We start from the raw sequence: 17,249 nt of genomic DNA, 5'->3' as shown, positions 1-17,249 counted from the left end.
TTAGAGGTCAACAAGATTATGAGAGGCAGAGATTGGGTATGTACAGCCAGTGCCTTTTTCTGGGGCGAGAGTAGCAAACAGCAGAGGACACTTGTACAAGGTGAGGGGAGGCAAGTTTAGGGCAGACGTCAGGTTTAAGATTTTTACAGAGTGGTGGGTGCCTGGAATGTGTTACCAGAGGTGGTGGTGGAGGCTGATACAAGAGGGACATTTAAAAGACAGACACATTGATGCAAATAATAGAGGGTTAAGGGTGTGAGATCGGGAAGGGTTAGTTTGTTGAGAAGGTTTCTAACTCATTGGACAAAGGGCCTCAACTGTGCTGTAATGTTCTATGAATTCTATGATTGTGGAAATTGGAATAACATTGCGGGCTGAATGGCCTTTTGTATGCTCTAGGTAAACCAATTGGAGGGTTATCATTTACATGCTAAAAACCAATGCTTGCATTTTCATTGGGCCCTTCAGGATTACCCAAAGGTCTTTGCAACTAATGAAGAACCATTGAACTGCCGTCGCTAGGGTGATGTGACAAACACACTGACCACTTTATGCACAGCTCGATCCCACATGATAATCCAACAGCTATCAGTGAACTTCCACAGATGTACAGGTTGCATCACAGCCTAGTTGGGAAACATGAGTGGCCAGGAATGCAAAAGGCAGCAGTTGTGGCAAACCCAGCCAAGTCTATCATGGGCACTGACCTCCAGTCCACTGAAGACATCTGTGTGAGGCGCTGCCTCAAAAAGGCAGCCAACACCATGAAGGACCCTCATCAGCCTGGCCACAACTTCCTCTCACTACTACCTTCGAGCAGAAGGTACAGAAGACCAGCATCTCTCAGTTCAAGAATAGCTTTTTTCTGAACAGCTCTGAAGCTCTTGAACCTCTCCCTTAAACAAACACCTCTCAAAAGATTTATCTGTACTACTAACCAAACACACTATCGGCAACTATGAATACTTATTATATTTCTTTCTTTTCTCTTTCTTTCAGGATCTTTTATTTTCTCCTTGGGCATCTTGATTATAATTAAATTGTTGTTAGTGTGTTTTAGGTAACGGATGCTGAGGCAAGAAAGCTTTTCATTACAGTGTACAATAAAACTCTGCATTTTTTGGATATGGGATTGGATACAGATTGGTTGGATTTTAATTTGTACCCAAGCTGTTTTCTAACAGCGACCAGATATAAAAAAGCCATTTATTGGCTGTGAACCACCTCAACGAGCCCCAGGGCTGTGAAAGGCACTGGAGAAATGCAAACCAATGATCTATCCAGAAGGTAGGGGACACAGCCCAAGACATCACAGGTAAACCCCTCCCCACCATCGAGAATATCCACGGGGAACGCTGCTGTTGGAGAGCAGCAGTAATCATCAAGGATCCACCCCACCCAGCGCACACTCTGTTCTCGCTGCTGCCATCAGGAAAGAGGTCTCGGTGCCACAAGACTCACCCCATCAGGTTCAGGAACAGCTGCTCCCCCTCCACCATCAGACTCCCCAACGACAAACTCAATCAGGGACTCATTTAAGGACTCGCACGGGCACTTTATTGATTTTGTCAATTCTCTCTGTATTGCAGTTTGTTTACATTTGTTATCTGTTTACAGCTCTTTATCTGCTTACATGTGCACTATGTTACAGTTTTGTTTTGCACTACCAATAAGTGGTAATTCTGCCGGGCCCGCAGGAAAAAGAAACTCAGGGTTGTACGTGATGTCACAAATGTTCTCTGGAAATAAATCCAAAATCTAAATCTATTAAATCCGAAAGGGACTCAATATTTCCAGGTCTCAAGTGATGCAAGGCGTTCTGTACAGTCAGCTCTGAGCACTTTGTTCTGATCTGATTGTAAACAGCGGAGGACATTTTATTGCTTGGTACTTCCTCCTGCCTGTCACCAGCTTGTTCAACAGTCCACAGCAAGCTCTGAACAAATCCAGATCCGTGGTTCTGAGGCCAATGTTCAAGTGTCAATGAGTCTACACTAAACAGATTTAATTCAAACTGGCTGGCAAAGATCAGAAACAATCAACAAAATCCTCTTACAGGGAGCCCATAAGATTTAGAATGAACTGCTGATGGACACAGAATCAGTCAGAGCCTTCAAAATGAGACGTGAAGCAGAAGGAATGGGTAGAAGGGCTGAAGAGAGAGATCTTTGAGAGTGCCAGCACACGCTAACTAGATCCTACAGCCGCCCAAGTATTGGTTTGTCAAAGTGGTAGCTGCCTGAAATCGAGAAGTCTGGGGATTTACTGGGGGAGGCAGTGAAGCTCAACGACAAAAGCAGGAAAAGAAGAATCATTGTTTCCTTCTCTCCGCCCTGACTGAATATTTTGTGCTTTACATCTACCTGCCATGTGTGGACAGGGGACATCTCCTCAATGGTACCTTGTGCATTGGGGGAAAAAGATCAGAATGGGAACACACTTTCTGTGCAAAATCACAAGCTCTCAACTCATCTGGATCTATCAGCGCTAACCTGCTGCAGGAAGCCTTGGTGTTAGCAGCTTGGAAGATGTAACGCGAATTCCTCGAGCTGCTGTTACTAAGTCTGGTGCTGATGAGTTCATTCACAGTCTAGTAAGTTGGATCGGAAAAGAATCAACGAGAAGGCTCCTCCGTTCTCCCCCACAGAAGCAGCCCGATGACACTGATAACTGAGGCAGAGCTCAGAATGGAGCCTGAAGGGCTTTAGGATTAGCGGTTAGTGCGACACTATTACAGCGTCAGCGACTAGGGTTCGAATCCCCCGCTGTCTGTAAGGAGTTTGTACCTTCTCCCCGTGTCTGTGTGGGTTTCCTCCGTCTGCTCCGGATTCCTCCCACCCTCCAAAATGTAGCAGAGTTGTAGGTTAATTTGGGTGTAATTAGGCAGCATGAGTTTAAATGGCTGGAATTAACTTCTACCACACTGTAAATAAAACTACAACTTCATAGGCTGGCACAACATCATGGGTCACAGGGCCTGTACTGTGCTGTTCTATGTTAAAGGGTGGGCTTTGTCTTGATAGCAAGCCGGGCTGTGTGCCTGACGTGGCTGACTTAACTGGTTTTAATGAGTACCCATAAGGAGAGAAGCTTGCATTATGATAGCACCGTTATCTCCCATTCTCAAGGCCTTCAAACTGCTCTGCCAGCAGTCCTCAGTAAACAGTGTGCACACAATAGTAACTTTCTGATCAATCAGTAGAGTCCACAATGAATGACATAGTCCCAGATATCTCAATAAACAATCAGCAGGCCAGAGGTACTGTTCTGAGACATGACTCATATCTGCTGCTTCAACTCTTTATCAGTAAAGCTGGCCAGCTGTGCGCTGTCAACCTGGGCACAGGTTCTGTAGCCCTGCCCTGATGAAGGTGGCTGATCAGTGTGGCTGCTAGTCCATTGTACTCGGGGAGATCCATGGCGCGCACACACTGGTCAAGCCAGCGTTCAGCTGAGCACTTGCTCCCAGCAAGGTCAGGGAACCAAAGAGAATGGGAATGGGAGGTTGACACCACCTTCAATCAGAATCAGGGAGACTGGCCTTTATAAAGGGCCACATTCCAGAGATCACCAACCAAGGCTCTCTGCAACACTGGAAACGTGGCAGACATTATGACACAGGTTTCCGTGGAAAATTATGTACCAGGTAACATGGTAATGGGGTAAATGTTCAGACTTTTACGCACAATCTCTCCAAGTTCTCAGGCCTCCCAACTTTCTCTCCAAGCTGACAACCTCCAGATTCTCAGACATCAGCAGAGCTGTTATCTGAACAATAGACTTTCTTGTTCTGATGTCTCCCTCTCATTGTCACCTCTACCACAGCCCTCAACATCCACGTCTTGCAGCAAGTGTGTCATCACCTCCGGTACCATTAGTTTCTAAAGCTGATGCTAAAGTTTGATTGCCAAACCTTCCAGGAACCACCACCAGACATTTCACTCTGTTTAAATTTAGGCTCCACTATTTTCTAAGAAGTCAGAGAAAATGCGGCACGTGTTCCTCAACAATATGTAGACACGTTCCATCGAAAGCATCTTGTCAGGGTGCGTTACTGCACGGACTGCTCCACCAAACACCTCAGGAAGCTGCAGTGGGTTGCGTACATGGATCAGACCATCACTCACACTCCTCCCCTCTATTGACTCCATCACAAACCCCCTCCCCTTCATCAACTCCATCACACAACCCCTCCCCTTCATCAACTCCATCACACACTCCCTCCCCTCCATCGACTCCATCACACAACCCCTCCCTTCCATCACCCATCCCTCCCCTCCATCAACTCCATCACATATCCCCTCCCTTACATCAACTCAATCACACACCCTCTCCCTTCCATCTACTCCATCACACACCCCCTCCCCCCCATCGACTCATCACACACCTCTGCCATTATCAGACTCTTGAATGAGCTTTTGCTCCATACCAACGGACCTTGCTCGGTAACTGTACACTGAACCATGGTTTATTTGCTGCTTTATGTACAAGTTGACCTGCTGAGCAAGAAACAAACCTTTTCATTGATCCTCAATACATGGGGCAATAAACCTGAACTTGTAATGAGGAGATGCTGGCTCCTCGAAAATCTCATCAATCCAAACCCCTGTTTATTTTCCTGACACTGATTCTCTCTCACTTACTCACCAACCTCCCTATTCTCCCACCATCTGCCTGCACAGGGGACGACTAAGTGGCCAGTGCATCCTAGAGATGCTCCTCCCTGTCTGTCCAGAGTAACCAGAGGGAACCAAGAGGTGGGGAGAATGTGCAAACTCCACACAGAGAGCACTTGAGGGTCGAATCAGGTCTCTGGAGTTGTGTGGCAGCAGCACGAGAGCTGCCTTGTCAGCAATGAGAAGATAAACTGGGGAAAGGAAGCTTCTATCTTCCTCGAACTGATGATGACAAATCTGTGCCTTATTATTGAACGAGATTTCTGCGTTCCTCTGTTGACCCATTAACACAGCAGGAATTTTAGATCAACAATCAGGGCGAGTTCTGAACATTCCTTCAAATCCCATTTACACTGGCCCAAAGAAGAAAAAATAAGGAATTGCCTGTAACTGACCCTGGGGAATTCTCAACTCAAAAACCCATAAAAATAAATCCACGCCAAGATGGTTTTCATTTACATTCATTGAGCTGGGAAAACGCAAACTCACCATGGTTCAACTCTCCCAGTTACTGTTGTCAGTTCTATTCTGTCCTGTGCCAATATGAGGTAGGTACTCAGTGAATTCAGGTGACCTCTGGGCGTGGTTCCGAGGGGCTGGGATTCCAGACATTGGGGTGGGATTGAGCACGACCAACAACGGTGGAGTAGGTTAGGTCAGGGTGGCGAAAAGGCAAAATGCAGAGCTCCGGAAGGTTTTAGTACGAGAGGGGACGATTTTCGGTAGCTAGTTAACCTGCCATCCCACGCATCGTGGATGTGGGAGGAAACCAGAGCACCAGATGGTGACCCTATGATTGTGGCAACCTAATATTGAGGGATAGCTAGCAAAGAAAGCGAATGGGGGGACAGCGGGTTCAACATTGTCCGTGGGTGGAAATGGCCAGTCAGCGTTTCAAGCTGGGCCCTGTCATCAAGAATCATTCACTTACTTATAGGATAAAATAACTCACCTGGCCATTTTACCTCTACATGTTTGAATGAAAGGGAACAGCAGTCGTTCCGCTAAGTCAAGTTTATTGCCATCTGGTTGTACAAGTACAAACTGACGAAGCAGTATTCTCTGGTCTTGGTACAAAACAAGCAGACACACAACCAGACATAATACACATACAGACTCACAATATGTATGCAGGACAAATATTTCATCTATACAAATAAATATTGTTCTGCACATATGAGCATCTCGGATGGTCAGTGTGAGCAGTTCCTTTGGTCATTCAGCATTCTCAAATCAACGGACAGTTGTGTGGCTTAGGACACACAGGAGACTGTAGACATCTCATTCATAAGAAACATAGAAACATAGAAGATAGGAGCAGGAGTAGGTCATTCGACCCTTCGAGCCTGCTCCGCCATTCAACGAGATCATGGCTGATCTCAAAGTTCAGAACCCCGTCCCCACCTTCTCTCCGTAACCTTTAATACCCTTATACTGAAGAAATAGATCTAATTCCCTCTTAAATATATTTAGTGAACCTGCCTCTACTGCCCTCTGTGGCAATGAATTCCACAGATTCACCACTCTCTGGGTAAAGAAATTCCTCCTCATCTCGGTCCTAAATGGTTTGCCTATTATCCTCAAACCATGGCCCCGGGTTCTGGATTTTCCCATTATTGGAAACATCCCATCTGCATCCATTCTGTCCAGTCCTGCCAGAATTTTATATGTCTCTATGAGATCCCCTCTCAATCTTCTAAACTCCAGCGAGTACAATCCCAATTTGTGCAATCTTTCCCCATAAGTCATTCCTGCCAATCCAGGTATCAGCCTGGTGAATTGCCTCTGCACTCCCTCCATTGCAAGAACATCCTTCCTTAGATAAGGTGACCAAAACTGCACACAATACTCCAGGTGGGGTCTCACCAAGGCCCTGTACAGCTGCAGTAAGGTATCCTTGTTCCTAGACTCAAACCCTCTTGATATGAAGGCCAACGTCCCATTTGCCTTTTTAACCGCCTGCTGTACCTGCATGCTCGCCTTCAGAGACTGATGTACAAGTACCCCTAGGTTTCTCTGCACTTCCCCATCTCTTAATCTATTGCCATTCAAATAGTAATCTGCCCTCCGGTTTGGTACTGTTGACAGTGCAGTACACCCTCAGTACTGTACTAGGGCTTGACCCCTGCATTTGAATAGGGTGTGAACCCGTAGAACATAGAAATAGGAGCAGGAGTCGGCCATCTGGCTCAGAGCCTGCTCCGCTGTTCAATAAGATCATGGCTGATTTGGCTGTATGTGATGTCTACCCACCTGCCCCATCCCCATGAACTTTAATATGCAAAAACATTTCTAACTGAGGTGGCCTCTTGGACAGAGAATTCCACAGATTCATTACTTGCTGGGCCATCTCCTCCAAAATCTACTCCCTGGAATCTTGCAGCGATGACCCCGAGTTCTGGTCTCACTCCCAGTGGAAGCAGCGTTCCTTCCTCCGTTCAGGCACAGCTTGGTCCACTGCTCCCTGCTCTTTTGTTTATTAAGGCACTGTATTTAAACATGGGTTGACTTGCTTGGATAGCGTGCAAAATAAAGCTTTTCACTCCATTTCAGTAAAAGTGACAATAAACAATTCAATTGAGGAGAACTTGCAAACAGGAGATCAGGATTTAGCCATGAAACAACAAACCAGTGCCCACTTATATCATAAGGAAATCAGATGTAAATCATGGAAATTAGAAATTACCAGGGAAAGAATGAGGGCTGGAAGAGAGAAGTACAAGGTCCAAAGCCGCGGCCCAACTCAATAGGTTTGTACAGATCTAAACGTCCAAAAATCGCTGATTTCACTTCTGAAGAAGGGAATAAAGCATCAAGTAACATTGCCGGTAGCAATGCAGTCTGCTGACATCTAATAATAAGGCTTCCTGTGAGAAACTCCTCCTGATGGCCCCTGCGGCCTCAGTACCCACACTGAGATTGCGTTTGACTGAATGGATTTCGAACAGCCAGGAGACCAAGAGCAGGCAGCCTTCATGCTGGCAGTGCTTGCAGCCTTCACGAGGCACAGACCAGCCACACATCTTGGAGGACTGTCGTTGCTCCACGCTCAGTGAGAAAGGTCACTGCTGCCTGGTCCTGTGATCATTTTCATCACAAACTGCCCTGATTATTCATTACTATTCGGCATTATAGATTAAACATTGACCTCAGAGGTGAAATGGACCAAAATCCTAGAAATTTTCTCATTTTATGTCACCGTTATGTAAAATATCCAGTGCGTTAGGGTCATGCAGCAGGCAACAGATCCTTTGGCTGGCCCCACTTGGAATTCTGGGCTAGACCCATTGGTCAATATCCTTCTAAACACTTCCTGTCTGCATATCTATCCAAATATCTTTTGAAAATTGTAATCCTACCCATTTTTAATGGCTTCCTCTGGCATTTTGTTCCAGATATGTACAACCCTCTGTGTGAAAAATTTAGTCCAGAATACATAGGAGCAGAAATAGACCATTCAGCCCATCGAGTCTGCCCTGCCATTTAATCATGAGCTGATCCATTTTCCCCACAGCCCCACTGCCCGACCTTCTCCCCATAACCTATGATGCCCTGACTAATCAAGGACCTATCAATCTCTGCCTTAAATACACCCAATGATCCGGCCTCCACAACTGGCTGTAGCAACAAATTCCACAGATGTACCTTTCTCTGGCTGAATAAATTCCTCCGCATCTCTGTTCTAAGCAGACGCCCTTCAATCCTGAAATGGTGCCTCTTGTCCTAGACTCTCCCACCATGGGAAATAACCTTTCTACATCTGTCCACATCTTTCAACATTCAAAAGCTTTCAATGTGATCCCCCTCATTCCCCTAAATTTCAACAAGTCAAACGCTCCACATAATAACCCCTCAGGTCCCTCTTAAATCTCCTTCTCTCACCTTAAACCTGTGCCCTCCAGTTCTAGAATTTTCTCCCCGATGAGAAAGACCTTGAGTGACTGTGGCAGTGAGGGACTATTTTGCAGCATATCGACTACTTCTCAGTAAACCTTCCCACATCCAAATCCAGGATTTGGCCCCAGTGTGTAGGACGTTCATGTCCTTAACACCACAGAAGGATACAGAGTGCATGCTGAGAAATGGGGCTAGTAGAGATGGGTGACTGGTTTGGCATGGATATGGTGGGCCAAAGGGTCTGCTCCTGTGCTGTACCACTTGATGAATCAAGGAAAATGAGAGGCAACTGGGGCCTCTGCCTCTCTCTCCCTCAAGCAACCAGAACTTCAACCATACCCCACCATCAAAAGGAGCAAAGCAACCTTGCTATCCATGTACTTATCCAATTTATTTTTAAAACTTGAGACTGAATCTGCATTCACCACATCAGATGGCAGCTCATTCCACTCTCCCACTACTCTCTGAGTGAAAAACTTTCCCCTAATGTTCCCCTTATACCTCTCCCCTTTCAGCCTCCTGTATCTATCTCCCCAATCTAAGTGGAAACATCCTATTCACATCTACTCTGTCCATACCCCTCATAATCTTACAAACTTCAGGTTTATTGTTAGAGGACATACATGACATCACATACAACCTCGAGATTCTTTTTCCTGCGGGCCAGGCAGAATTTCTACTTGTCAGTAGTGCAAAAAAAACTGTACTCCAGAAAATATAGGTATGCAAAAGAGAGAAATGTAAACAAAGAAAGGTGCAAACAATCTGATTGCAATACAGATAATGAGCAAAGAACAGGTCCTTAAATGAGTTTGTTGTGGAGGAGTCTGATGGTGGAGGGGTAGCAGCTATTCCTGAACCTGCTGGTGTGAGTCTTGTGAGAAAAACAGGCCATTCAACCCTTCTGGTCTGTGCCAACCAATAAAACTAGTTAGCCCCACTGACCTACTTTCATTCCATAACCCTCCAGACTTCTCCTATCCATGTATTTATCCAATTTATTTTTAAAACTTGAGACTGAATCTGCACTCACCACATCAGATGGCAGCTCATTCCACACTCCCACTACTCTCAGTGAAAAACTTTCCCCTAATGTTCCCCTTATACCTCTCCCCTTTCAGCCTCCTGTATCTAAGTGGAAACATCCTACTCACATCTACTCTGTCCATACCCCTCATAATCTTACAAACCTCTATCGTCTCCCCTCATCCTTCTTCGTTCCAAGGAGTATAGAACTAACCTGTTTAATCTTTCCTGGTAACTCATCTCCTGAAGACCCGGCAACATTTTAGTAAATCTGTGCATAAAATATCAGAGCTCTCCATTCATGGAATTACCTAGGAGAACTAAGCACTAAAGGTAAAATATTCTTCAGCCCTTTGCACATGTCTTATTAAACAATTAAGCTCATCACTTTCTCCAACTACTCCTAAAATCCCTTTGCAGTATTATATATAAAATTATGAAAGGCACAGATAAGATAGAGGTAGGTAAGTTGTTCCAATTAGTGGGGGAGACTAGAACAAGGGGACATAGCCTCAAGATTCAGGGGAGTAGATTTAGGACGGAGATGAGGAGGAACTGCTTGTCCCAGAGGGGGGTGAATCCATGGAATTCACTACCCATTGAAGTAGTGGAAGTGACCTCATTAAATATATTTAAGACCACTTTGGATAGATTTCCACATAGTACAGGAATTAAGGGATCTGGGGAAAAGGCAGGTAGGTGGAGATGAGCCGATCATCAGATCAGCCAGGATCTCATTGAATGACAGAACAGGCTTGACGGGCTGGATGGCCGACTCCTGCTCCTGTTTCTTATGATGTTATTAAGGAGGACGTGAGGTGTCTTTGTAAATACCGATGAAACACCTTGCCTACAACAGTTGAACCTTGTCATGGTCCTATCGTTGTCAGTGGGAGCTCGTCGGTTTATTGTTTCTCAGTGGCCGGTCCAGGAAGGTGCTGCAGAAATTCCCCTTCCCAGCGCTGGTGGCCAACCCCTACCACTGCAGGTGAACGGGGTGGAGACAGGGCAGACTGGAAGAAACTGATTTCTAACTTCAAGGCAAAGCGCGATAAAGTCATTGTTTGGCTGTTTCCCGGAGCATTTCCCAAATTCTTTGATCCTTTGCCAATATCTTGTAAATTCCAATGATCAAACTAAAGAGCACTGAAGTGTTCATGACAGGATCTGATGAAACGATTCACAAAATTCAACTGCTCACAGTGCCTGGAGTTGACTTGACTGAGGGAAGAGTTTGTACTTGCAATGAACTCTGAAAAACTAGTTTCTTCCCACGTTCTGAAGTATAAAAACTTCACTATTTTCATACAATGTCAGAACGAGTGTGAACCTCCATGGTTAATAGAAAAAGTTCTGTTGAAATGTCTTTGTGTCATAGAACCTTACAGCATAGAAACAGACCCTTCAGCCCACTGATTCTATACCAACCTTCCTGCCTATCTATACTAATTCTATGCTTCCCTGTCCTGCATATTGAGGTGCCTGACAAGAAGCCAGTTTAACGTTGTTCCTGTCCCTGCCCCCACCATCTCCCCTGCCAGCTACTAACTACTCCTTGTGGGAACCTTTTTAAACCTCCTCCCTCTCACTTCAAATTACTGTCTTGTGTACCGAGATACAGAGAAAAGCTGTGTTGTGTCTGCTATCCAGGCAAGTCAACCCCTACTGAAGTGCTACAATAATAAAGCAGAGAATGCAGGGTGTAGTGTTGCAGGAGCTCTCCACACATGCGGCCTGGCCTACTGAGTATTTCCAGCATTTTTTCCTCTGCTCCTTTCTACATCATTTCCTTCTCCTCCAGATTACGATAAAAATATACAAAGGAGAAACCACAGAGCTGGCCCTAAACAGTCTTGGAATCATTCACTCTATAACAGTGTTATTAGTTCTATAAACACACCACCGTTGCGACTCATGTCCCTCCCCCCCCCCCCTCCCTTTTGGTGGCCTATGGGCTCTAGTTGTTTGAGGGGCTTCCCCACCAGACTCAGCCCCTCTAAGTCCAGGAGCAGAAGGATCCTACACTGGGAAGGGTTCTCCCTTGCGTTCACTGCACCAAGCTTCAATGCACCCCTCCTCACACACCTCTGCAGATCAAACTGAACTGAGTTATCTTCATGCAAAAAGCTTTGTTTTCTGGATATCCAGTAAAGTCAGCCTTTTCTTCAGTACAGCAGGTAGAGCATTTTTCTACTAAAAATGTTCAGTTAAAAATATGTAAGGGCGTCATCAATTACTAAAGAGAGGTCTGTTCAATAGTCTAAAGACAAGGGGGAAGAAAGTGCCCAAGGATAGATGCTCCCTATCCCAGGAATGAGTCTGGTGACCTACTGAACACAAATGGACAGCTCCAGTCCACTCAGTCACCGCGACGGTGATTTTACCAGCAGTACTTTTTTAAACAACATATCAGCTTTCAGATTGTTAACATCCTAAAACAGGCTAACTAACTGGTCACACAAGTCCTGCAACACTGAGTCAACCATTTATTTACAGGCAATCGGGCACCTGCCGACATTTTGCTCATACTGTGATGAAGGGCTCGTCTGAAACGTTGGTTATGTATCTTTATCTTTGCTACATACACTGACCTGCTGGGTTTCTCCAGCTTTTACTTCGATCACAGTATCCTGCAGACTTTTGTGTTTTTACTATTATTTGATTTTCCCTGAACAAATGACCTTGGAACTGTGAAATAACCACATTTTAGATGCTCAGAGGCCCCGGTTAATCAGCTGGCCTTATTTGCTGACAACAAACCCAGTGCAAGACATGAGATGGGAGTTTTGTCTTAGAAATGACAGTGCACAGATGCACTGAAATCCTTGAGCAACCAACAATCTGCTGGGAACTCAACCTGGTGATATATCTTTGTCTCCTATGGACGCTGTGAGACCGGCTGAGCTCCTCCAGCATTTCTGCGTGTGTTTTACTGCAATCACAGTGACTGCAGATTCTCGTGTTTCACTGAACTCAGTAGGTCAAGCAACATTCATGGGAAAAAGAAAATAGTTGATATTCTGGACGTGAACCTTCAAGACCGTTGGTCTTGATGAAATGGCGACTGTTCTTTTTCTCCCATGGATAATGATTACCCTGCTGAGTTCTTCCAGCAGTTGTTTGTTGTTCCAGATTCCAGTGTCTGCAGCCTCCACCTTGTCTCCGAATTGCTCTACTGAGATTCTAACTTGCTTCAGCCACACATACGCAAGAGCGTACACCTCTGTTTTCCTTAGATTGAAGTACGTGTGCTGTGTTCTCTACACTGCATTAAGCCAGATGCGTGTCCAGATTGCACCTCCTCACCTGATAGACGCCTCGAGGGATGCACCATGGTCTGAGCAGGGCCTGGAGAGCACGGAAGTTCGCAAAGCGCCAATTCCTCAGGGCTCGTGCTGTCAGGTTCCACACCACACTGTCCCAGCTGTACAGCAAGTCCTCGAAACTGAAGAGCACTGCAGACATCACATCTGCAGTGTATGCTCCAAGTCTACTCTCAGGTGTGTAGTTCCTTTGACAGCAACATTGATTGGATCTTCTTCCTACAAACCCTCCAGTGGACGTCCTGGAGCTGAGGGGAAAACGCCCAACCTCACCTCACCCTCAAGAACTTTGACATCATCTTTCCCTCAAGAATCATTGTTCAGGGTATTGTGCAAGTGGGGCAGGCACTGTACCACCATCCGGTCCAGTCCTTCACCATTCGTCTGGTCCAGCCCTTCACACCACTGTTTGATCCAGCCCTTCACTGTCTGTTCCAGTCCTTCACCGCCAGTCCAGCCCTTCACCTCCGGTCCAGTTCTACATCTTCTGGTCCATCCCTTCAGACTCACAGGGCTCTCACATGAAAGACAAAAGTTGCTCCCAATAAACAACAAAGGGAGAGAGATGAAGGAGCTGGGGTTGTGTGGCTTCCTCCACACTGTCCATGGAAAAATTAATTCTGAGCGTTGCCTTCCAGCCAACATTCCCATGACATTCCATTTCTGTGCTTTGGACCAATGGGCTGACACTGTACGTCAGAACACCAATAAAACAAGAGCAGTGATCGCAGACTTTTAACTGCTTGTCAATTTGCAAACAAAATTTTACAATGTAATCAGTGAATAGCATTTGTTCCCACAGTTATTATAGCTCTCTGGTTGGAGTTAGTTGTTCCTTAATTGCGTTCCATAATTATTCTCTTCCTGTTGCGGTGAACTGTTGGTTGATTAACTCGGGTTCTAACGTTACCCCAAATACAGAGCATGAGGTTTTCCACAGATTCCATCCCCTCATGTCACTGTTGGCCTCTGCTGTTTGATCTGCCTTTGTACATTGCAGGGCAAAGCATGGAAAGGGGGCAAGGGGAGGGGAACGTCCCAAAGTAAATGAGCTGTGGGAGGGGGAAGGCAGCACCCGTGGGGTAGAAATGGTCAGTCGATGTTTCAGGTTGGGATTTATCGAAGAAAGTGGGAAGGAGGAAAGAAAAACGAGGGGGAAAGTAGTTAGGGAGGGACTAAGAAGCAATGGTAAAATCACACAGAGATGCTGGAGGAACAGCAGTGTCCACAAAGGGTAAAGATATATTAGCAACATTTCAGCCCTGAATAAGCAAAGAACAGGAAGGGTCAGAATAAAGACTGGCTGGGGGAGGTCCAGACTAGCAAAAGGTTAATTGGCTATGATCAGAGGAGAGATGAGAATTGATTTTGGCTCCGTGAAAGGAGTCGGGGAAAAGAGAGGGGTGGTGGAGAGAGAGAGAGCGCGTGCAAGCTGTGGGAAAGGCGATGGGGGTGGGGGGTGGGGGGGGGTGGGGAGATGAAGGGCGCCCAGATGTAAGATGAGCAATTTGCAGGTGGTCTCAGTCTGTCAGTGCATGGACAGACATGTCAGCAAAGGAATGGGATGGAAAATTGAAAGGATGGTTGAGGCAGGGACTATTGCAATGTTTAAGAAATATTTGGATAGGATGGGTTTAGAAGGATATGGGCCAAATGCAGGCAGGTAAGACTAGTGGGGGTGAAATATTTGTTCGGCATGGGCAAGTTGAGCCCACGGGCAGGTACGACTCCATGCGTCTACGTGCAGAAGCATACAACACACTCTGGGGATTATCAATGTTCATTCTCCGTGTGGAAGGTTCAACAGCACAGATGTCCAAAGACAAAGTAGTACTCAACCAAATCTGGACAATCCACTCAACAGATCGTACAACCTTTTACCATCAAGAATAAATCTTTACCTTACTATGGAATGCTCAGAAGTGTTTCACTCCAAGAAGTGAAGGGGTATTAAACACAAGGTGGGAGAGCTGGAGAGACAAGGGAAGGAGAGACCACTGCAAGTGGGGAGAAAGGTTAGAAAGAAATTAAGAGCAGGAACTGGTGTAGAAGAGAAGGAACCAGATAGTGGTGTGGGTTTCTTAAAATTAGCAAAGTCGATGTTCATGCCACTGGCCAGGGGGACTAAGATGTGTTGCTTCTCAAGTTTATGTGTGGCCACGGATGAGGCCAAGGACAGATGTCTGGGTGGGAATGGGGATTGAAATCAAAATGGTTTTTGTTTTTGTTAACTAAAAATATTTAAAAAAAATACTAGGGTGAAATGATAATGCACAATCGCTGAATGGTGGAACCAGCACAAATCGCTTCATGTTCCTGTCTTTGCAGCTCGTATGATGGAAGCAAATGGCCTTTCAACAATGAGGAAGCACAAGGAGTTCTGTTAAATAGACAGTGACTTGAAACACCACTTGCCTCTGCACAGACGCTACCCGACCTTTTGAGTATCTCCAGCACTCTCAGGTTTTATTTCCAGTTCCCTGCATCTGCAGTAATTTACTTTGGCACCAGTCATGAGAATTTTGCAGAAGCTCTCATAGGATTCTTGTGGCCTGGATTTATATTCTGCTGTTACTGGGATTCATGAGAAACTGCAGTGGGAATTGACCTGCTGGTTAATTAACTCATCCTGCGTCACTAACTGGACTATTTGCTATTTTTACAACCTCCCTTCTTTCTGGTTATTCTGAGGTCCTGCGATGTAAACCATAACTCGACCCTTGGCTATAGAAACTGTCCCAACTGCTCAGCCCATCACTGTTTGAAGGAATTATTTTCCAAACTGTCAACAAGAGGAAATTACCAAATTTCTTCCACTTACACATTGATTTGCAAGTAAGACACTATTTACAAACAGAATTATAATCAATAAAATCTCAGCAAAAATATGGGCAGTAATATGGGAAGGACAAGAAGATGAGAATGAAAGCCTGAATAAACAGAGAACGTTTCACCCTCAGAGCCTCCAATTCTTGCCTTAGTTCAGCTGCAGGAGGGAGCTCATGTGAATTGTTTGGCAGCCAGAGTCATCCAGACTGGACAGCAACATGGTGTAGAACCAAATCTCCTCCGAGGAGTTGAACTGATAGAATCACCTCAATAAAGTGCTTTGACTCAAAATGTTGACTGACTTATCCAGCTGAGTCGCTCCAGCTTCTTTTTGTAGGTTTTGTGCTTCTCACCTGCTGGCCGGTGGCCTGCCCAGCTTGAAGCCTTTCACGTGACCCACTGAAAGTAGACAGCCACATCTGATCTCCTGCATTCACCATTATTATCCAGCATTGGTTTCTCATATAAGAGCAGGGATGTGATGTTGAGGCTTCATAAGGCCCCAGTGAGACTTGGAGCATTGTGAACAGTTTGGGCCCCTTGTTTAAGAAAGGATATTGCTGACATTGGAGAGGCTTCAAAGGAGGTACACTAGGATGATTCCAGGAATGAGAGGGTTTTCATATGTCCTGTATTCATTAGAATTTAGGAGAATAAGGGGGGGGGATCTCGTTGAAACATTTTGAATGTTGAAAGGCATGTATAAGGTCGACGTTGAAAGATTGTTTCCCACGGTGGGAGAGTCTAGGACAAGAGAGCATAACTTCAGGATTGAAGGGCGTCCACTTAGAACAGATATTTAGGAATTTCAACAGCAGGAGGGTGGTAAATCTGAGGAATTTGTTGCCACAGGTTGTTGTGGAGGCTGGTTCATTGGGTGTATTTAAGGGAGAGATTGATAGGTTCTTGATTAGCCAGGGCAGAAGACAAGGCAGTGGAGCTGAGTGGGATAATATAACCATAACCATATAACAATTACAGTACGGAAACAGGCCATATCGGCCCTTCGTGTCCGCACCAATTTTAGTGAACTCCACAAATCCCACAGAATGTGGGAATAAGCTATTTCCCAGCCTGGCTCTCGTGATTTTGATGCTCCTACCTGATGGTAGCAGGTTAAAGATGATGTGTGATGGATGTGGGGGGTCTACAATAATTCTTTAAACCTGATTTAAGATTGCCAGTGACCTCCTGTGGAAGAGTTCAGGCCCGAAATATTGATTGTATTTTACTTCACTTTGGCGGAGTTTCTCCAGCACTTTAGCTGACTACTAGTTTTTCATCGTTTGCTCAAGATTCCAGCAAATGCAGTTTTCATGTTTCACTTACTACAAGTCTGAAGGCACCAAACCCCCCCTCCCCCCTCTATACTCTTGCTGTTCCTCAGGTTCCAAATCCCAAGTAGGACAGTGCAAATTAAGGTCCAAATGTCCTTCCCTGGAGGACATGAATAATCCTGATGGATCTTTATAACCAATGGATACATTTATGGTCACAA

General features: G+C 45.5%; 1 protein-coding gene across 5 annotated transcripts in view; it reads right to left on the bottom strand.

Annotated features, from left to right (window-relative positions):
* frmd4a (FERM domain containing 4A) overlaps positions 1-17,249 on the bottom strand; it is a 371,653-nt gene that overhangs the window by 208,781 nt on the left and 145,623 nt on the right. For 2 of the 5 annotated variants that reach the window (XM_069907578.1, XM_069907579.1), the window contains exon 1: positions 12,906-13,488. The exons of the other annotated variants lie outside the window; for them this stretch is intronic. In XM_069907578.1, coding sequence (XP_069763679.1) covers positions 12,906-13,064 — 159 coding nt within the window. In that variant the 5' untranslated portion in view covers positions 13,065-13,488. Of the gene's footprint in view, positions 1-12,905; positions 13,489-17,249 lie in introns of those variants that run through there. 5 annotated transcript variants of the gene reach the window in all.

Source organism: Narcine bancroftii, chromosome 13, assembly GCF_036971445.1.
Source record: "Narcine bancroftii isolate sNarBan1 chromosome 13, sNarBan1.hap1, whole genome shotgun sequence".
NCBI classification, from domain to species: domain Eukaryota; kingdom Metazoa; phylum Chordata; class Chondrichthyes; order Torpediniformes; family Narcinidae; genus Narcine; species Narcine bancroftii.
This window is presented reverse-complemented; position numbering and strand designations above follow the sequence as displayed.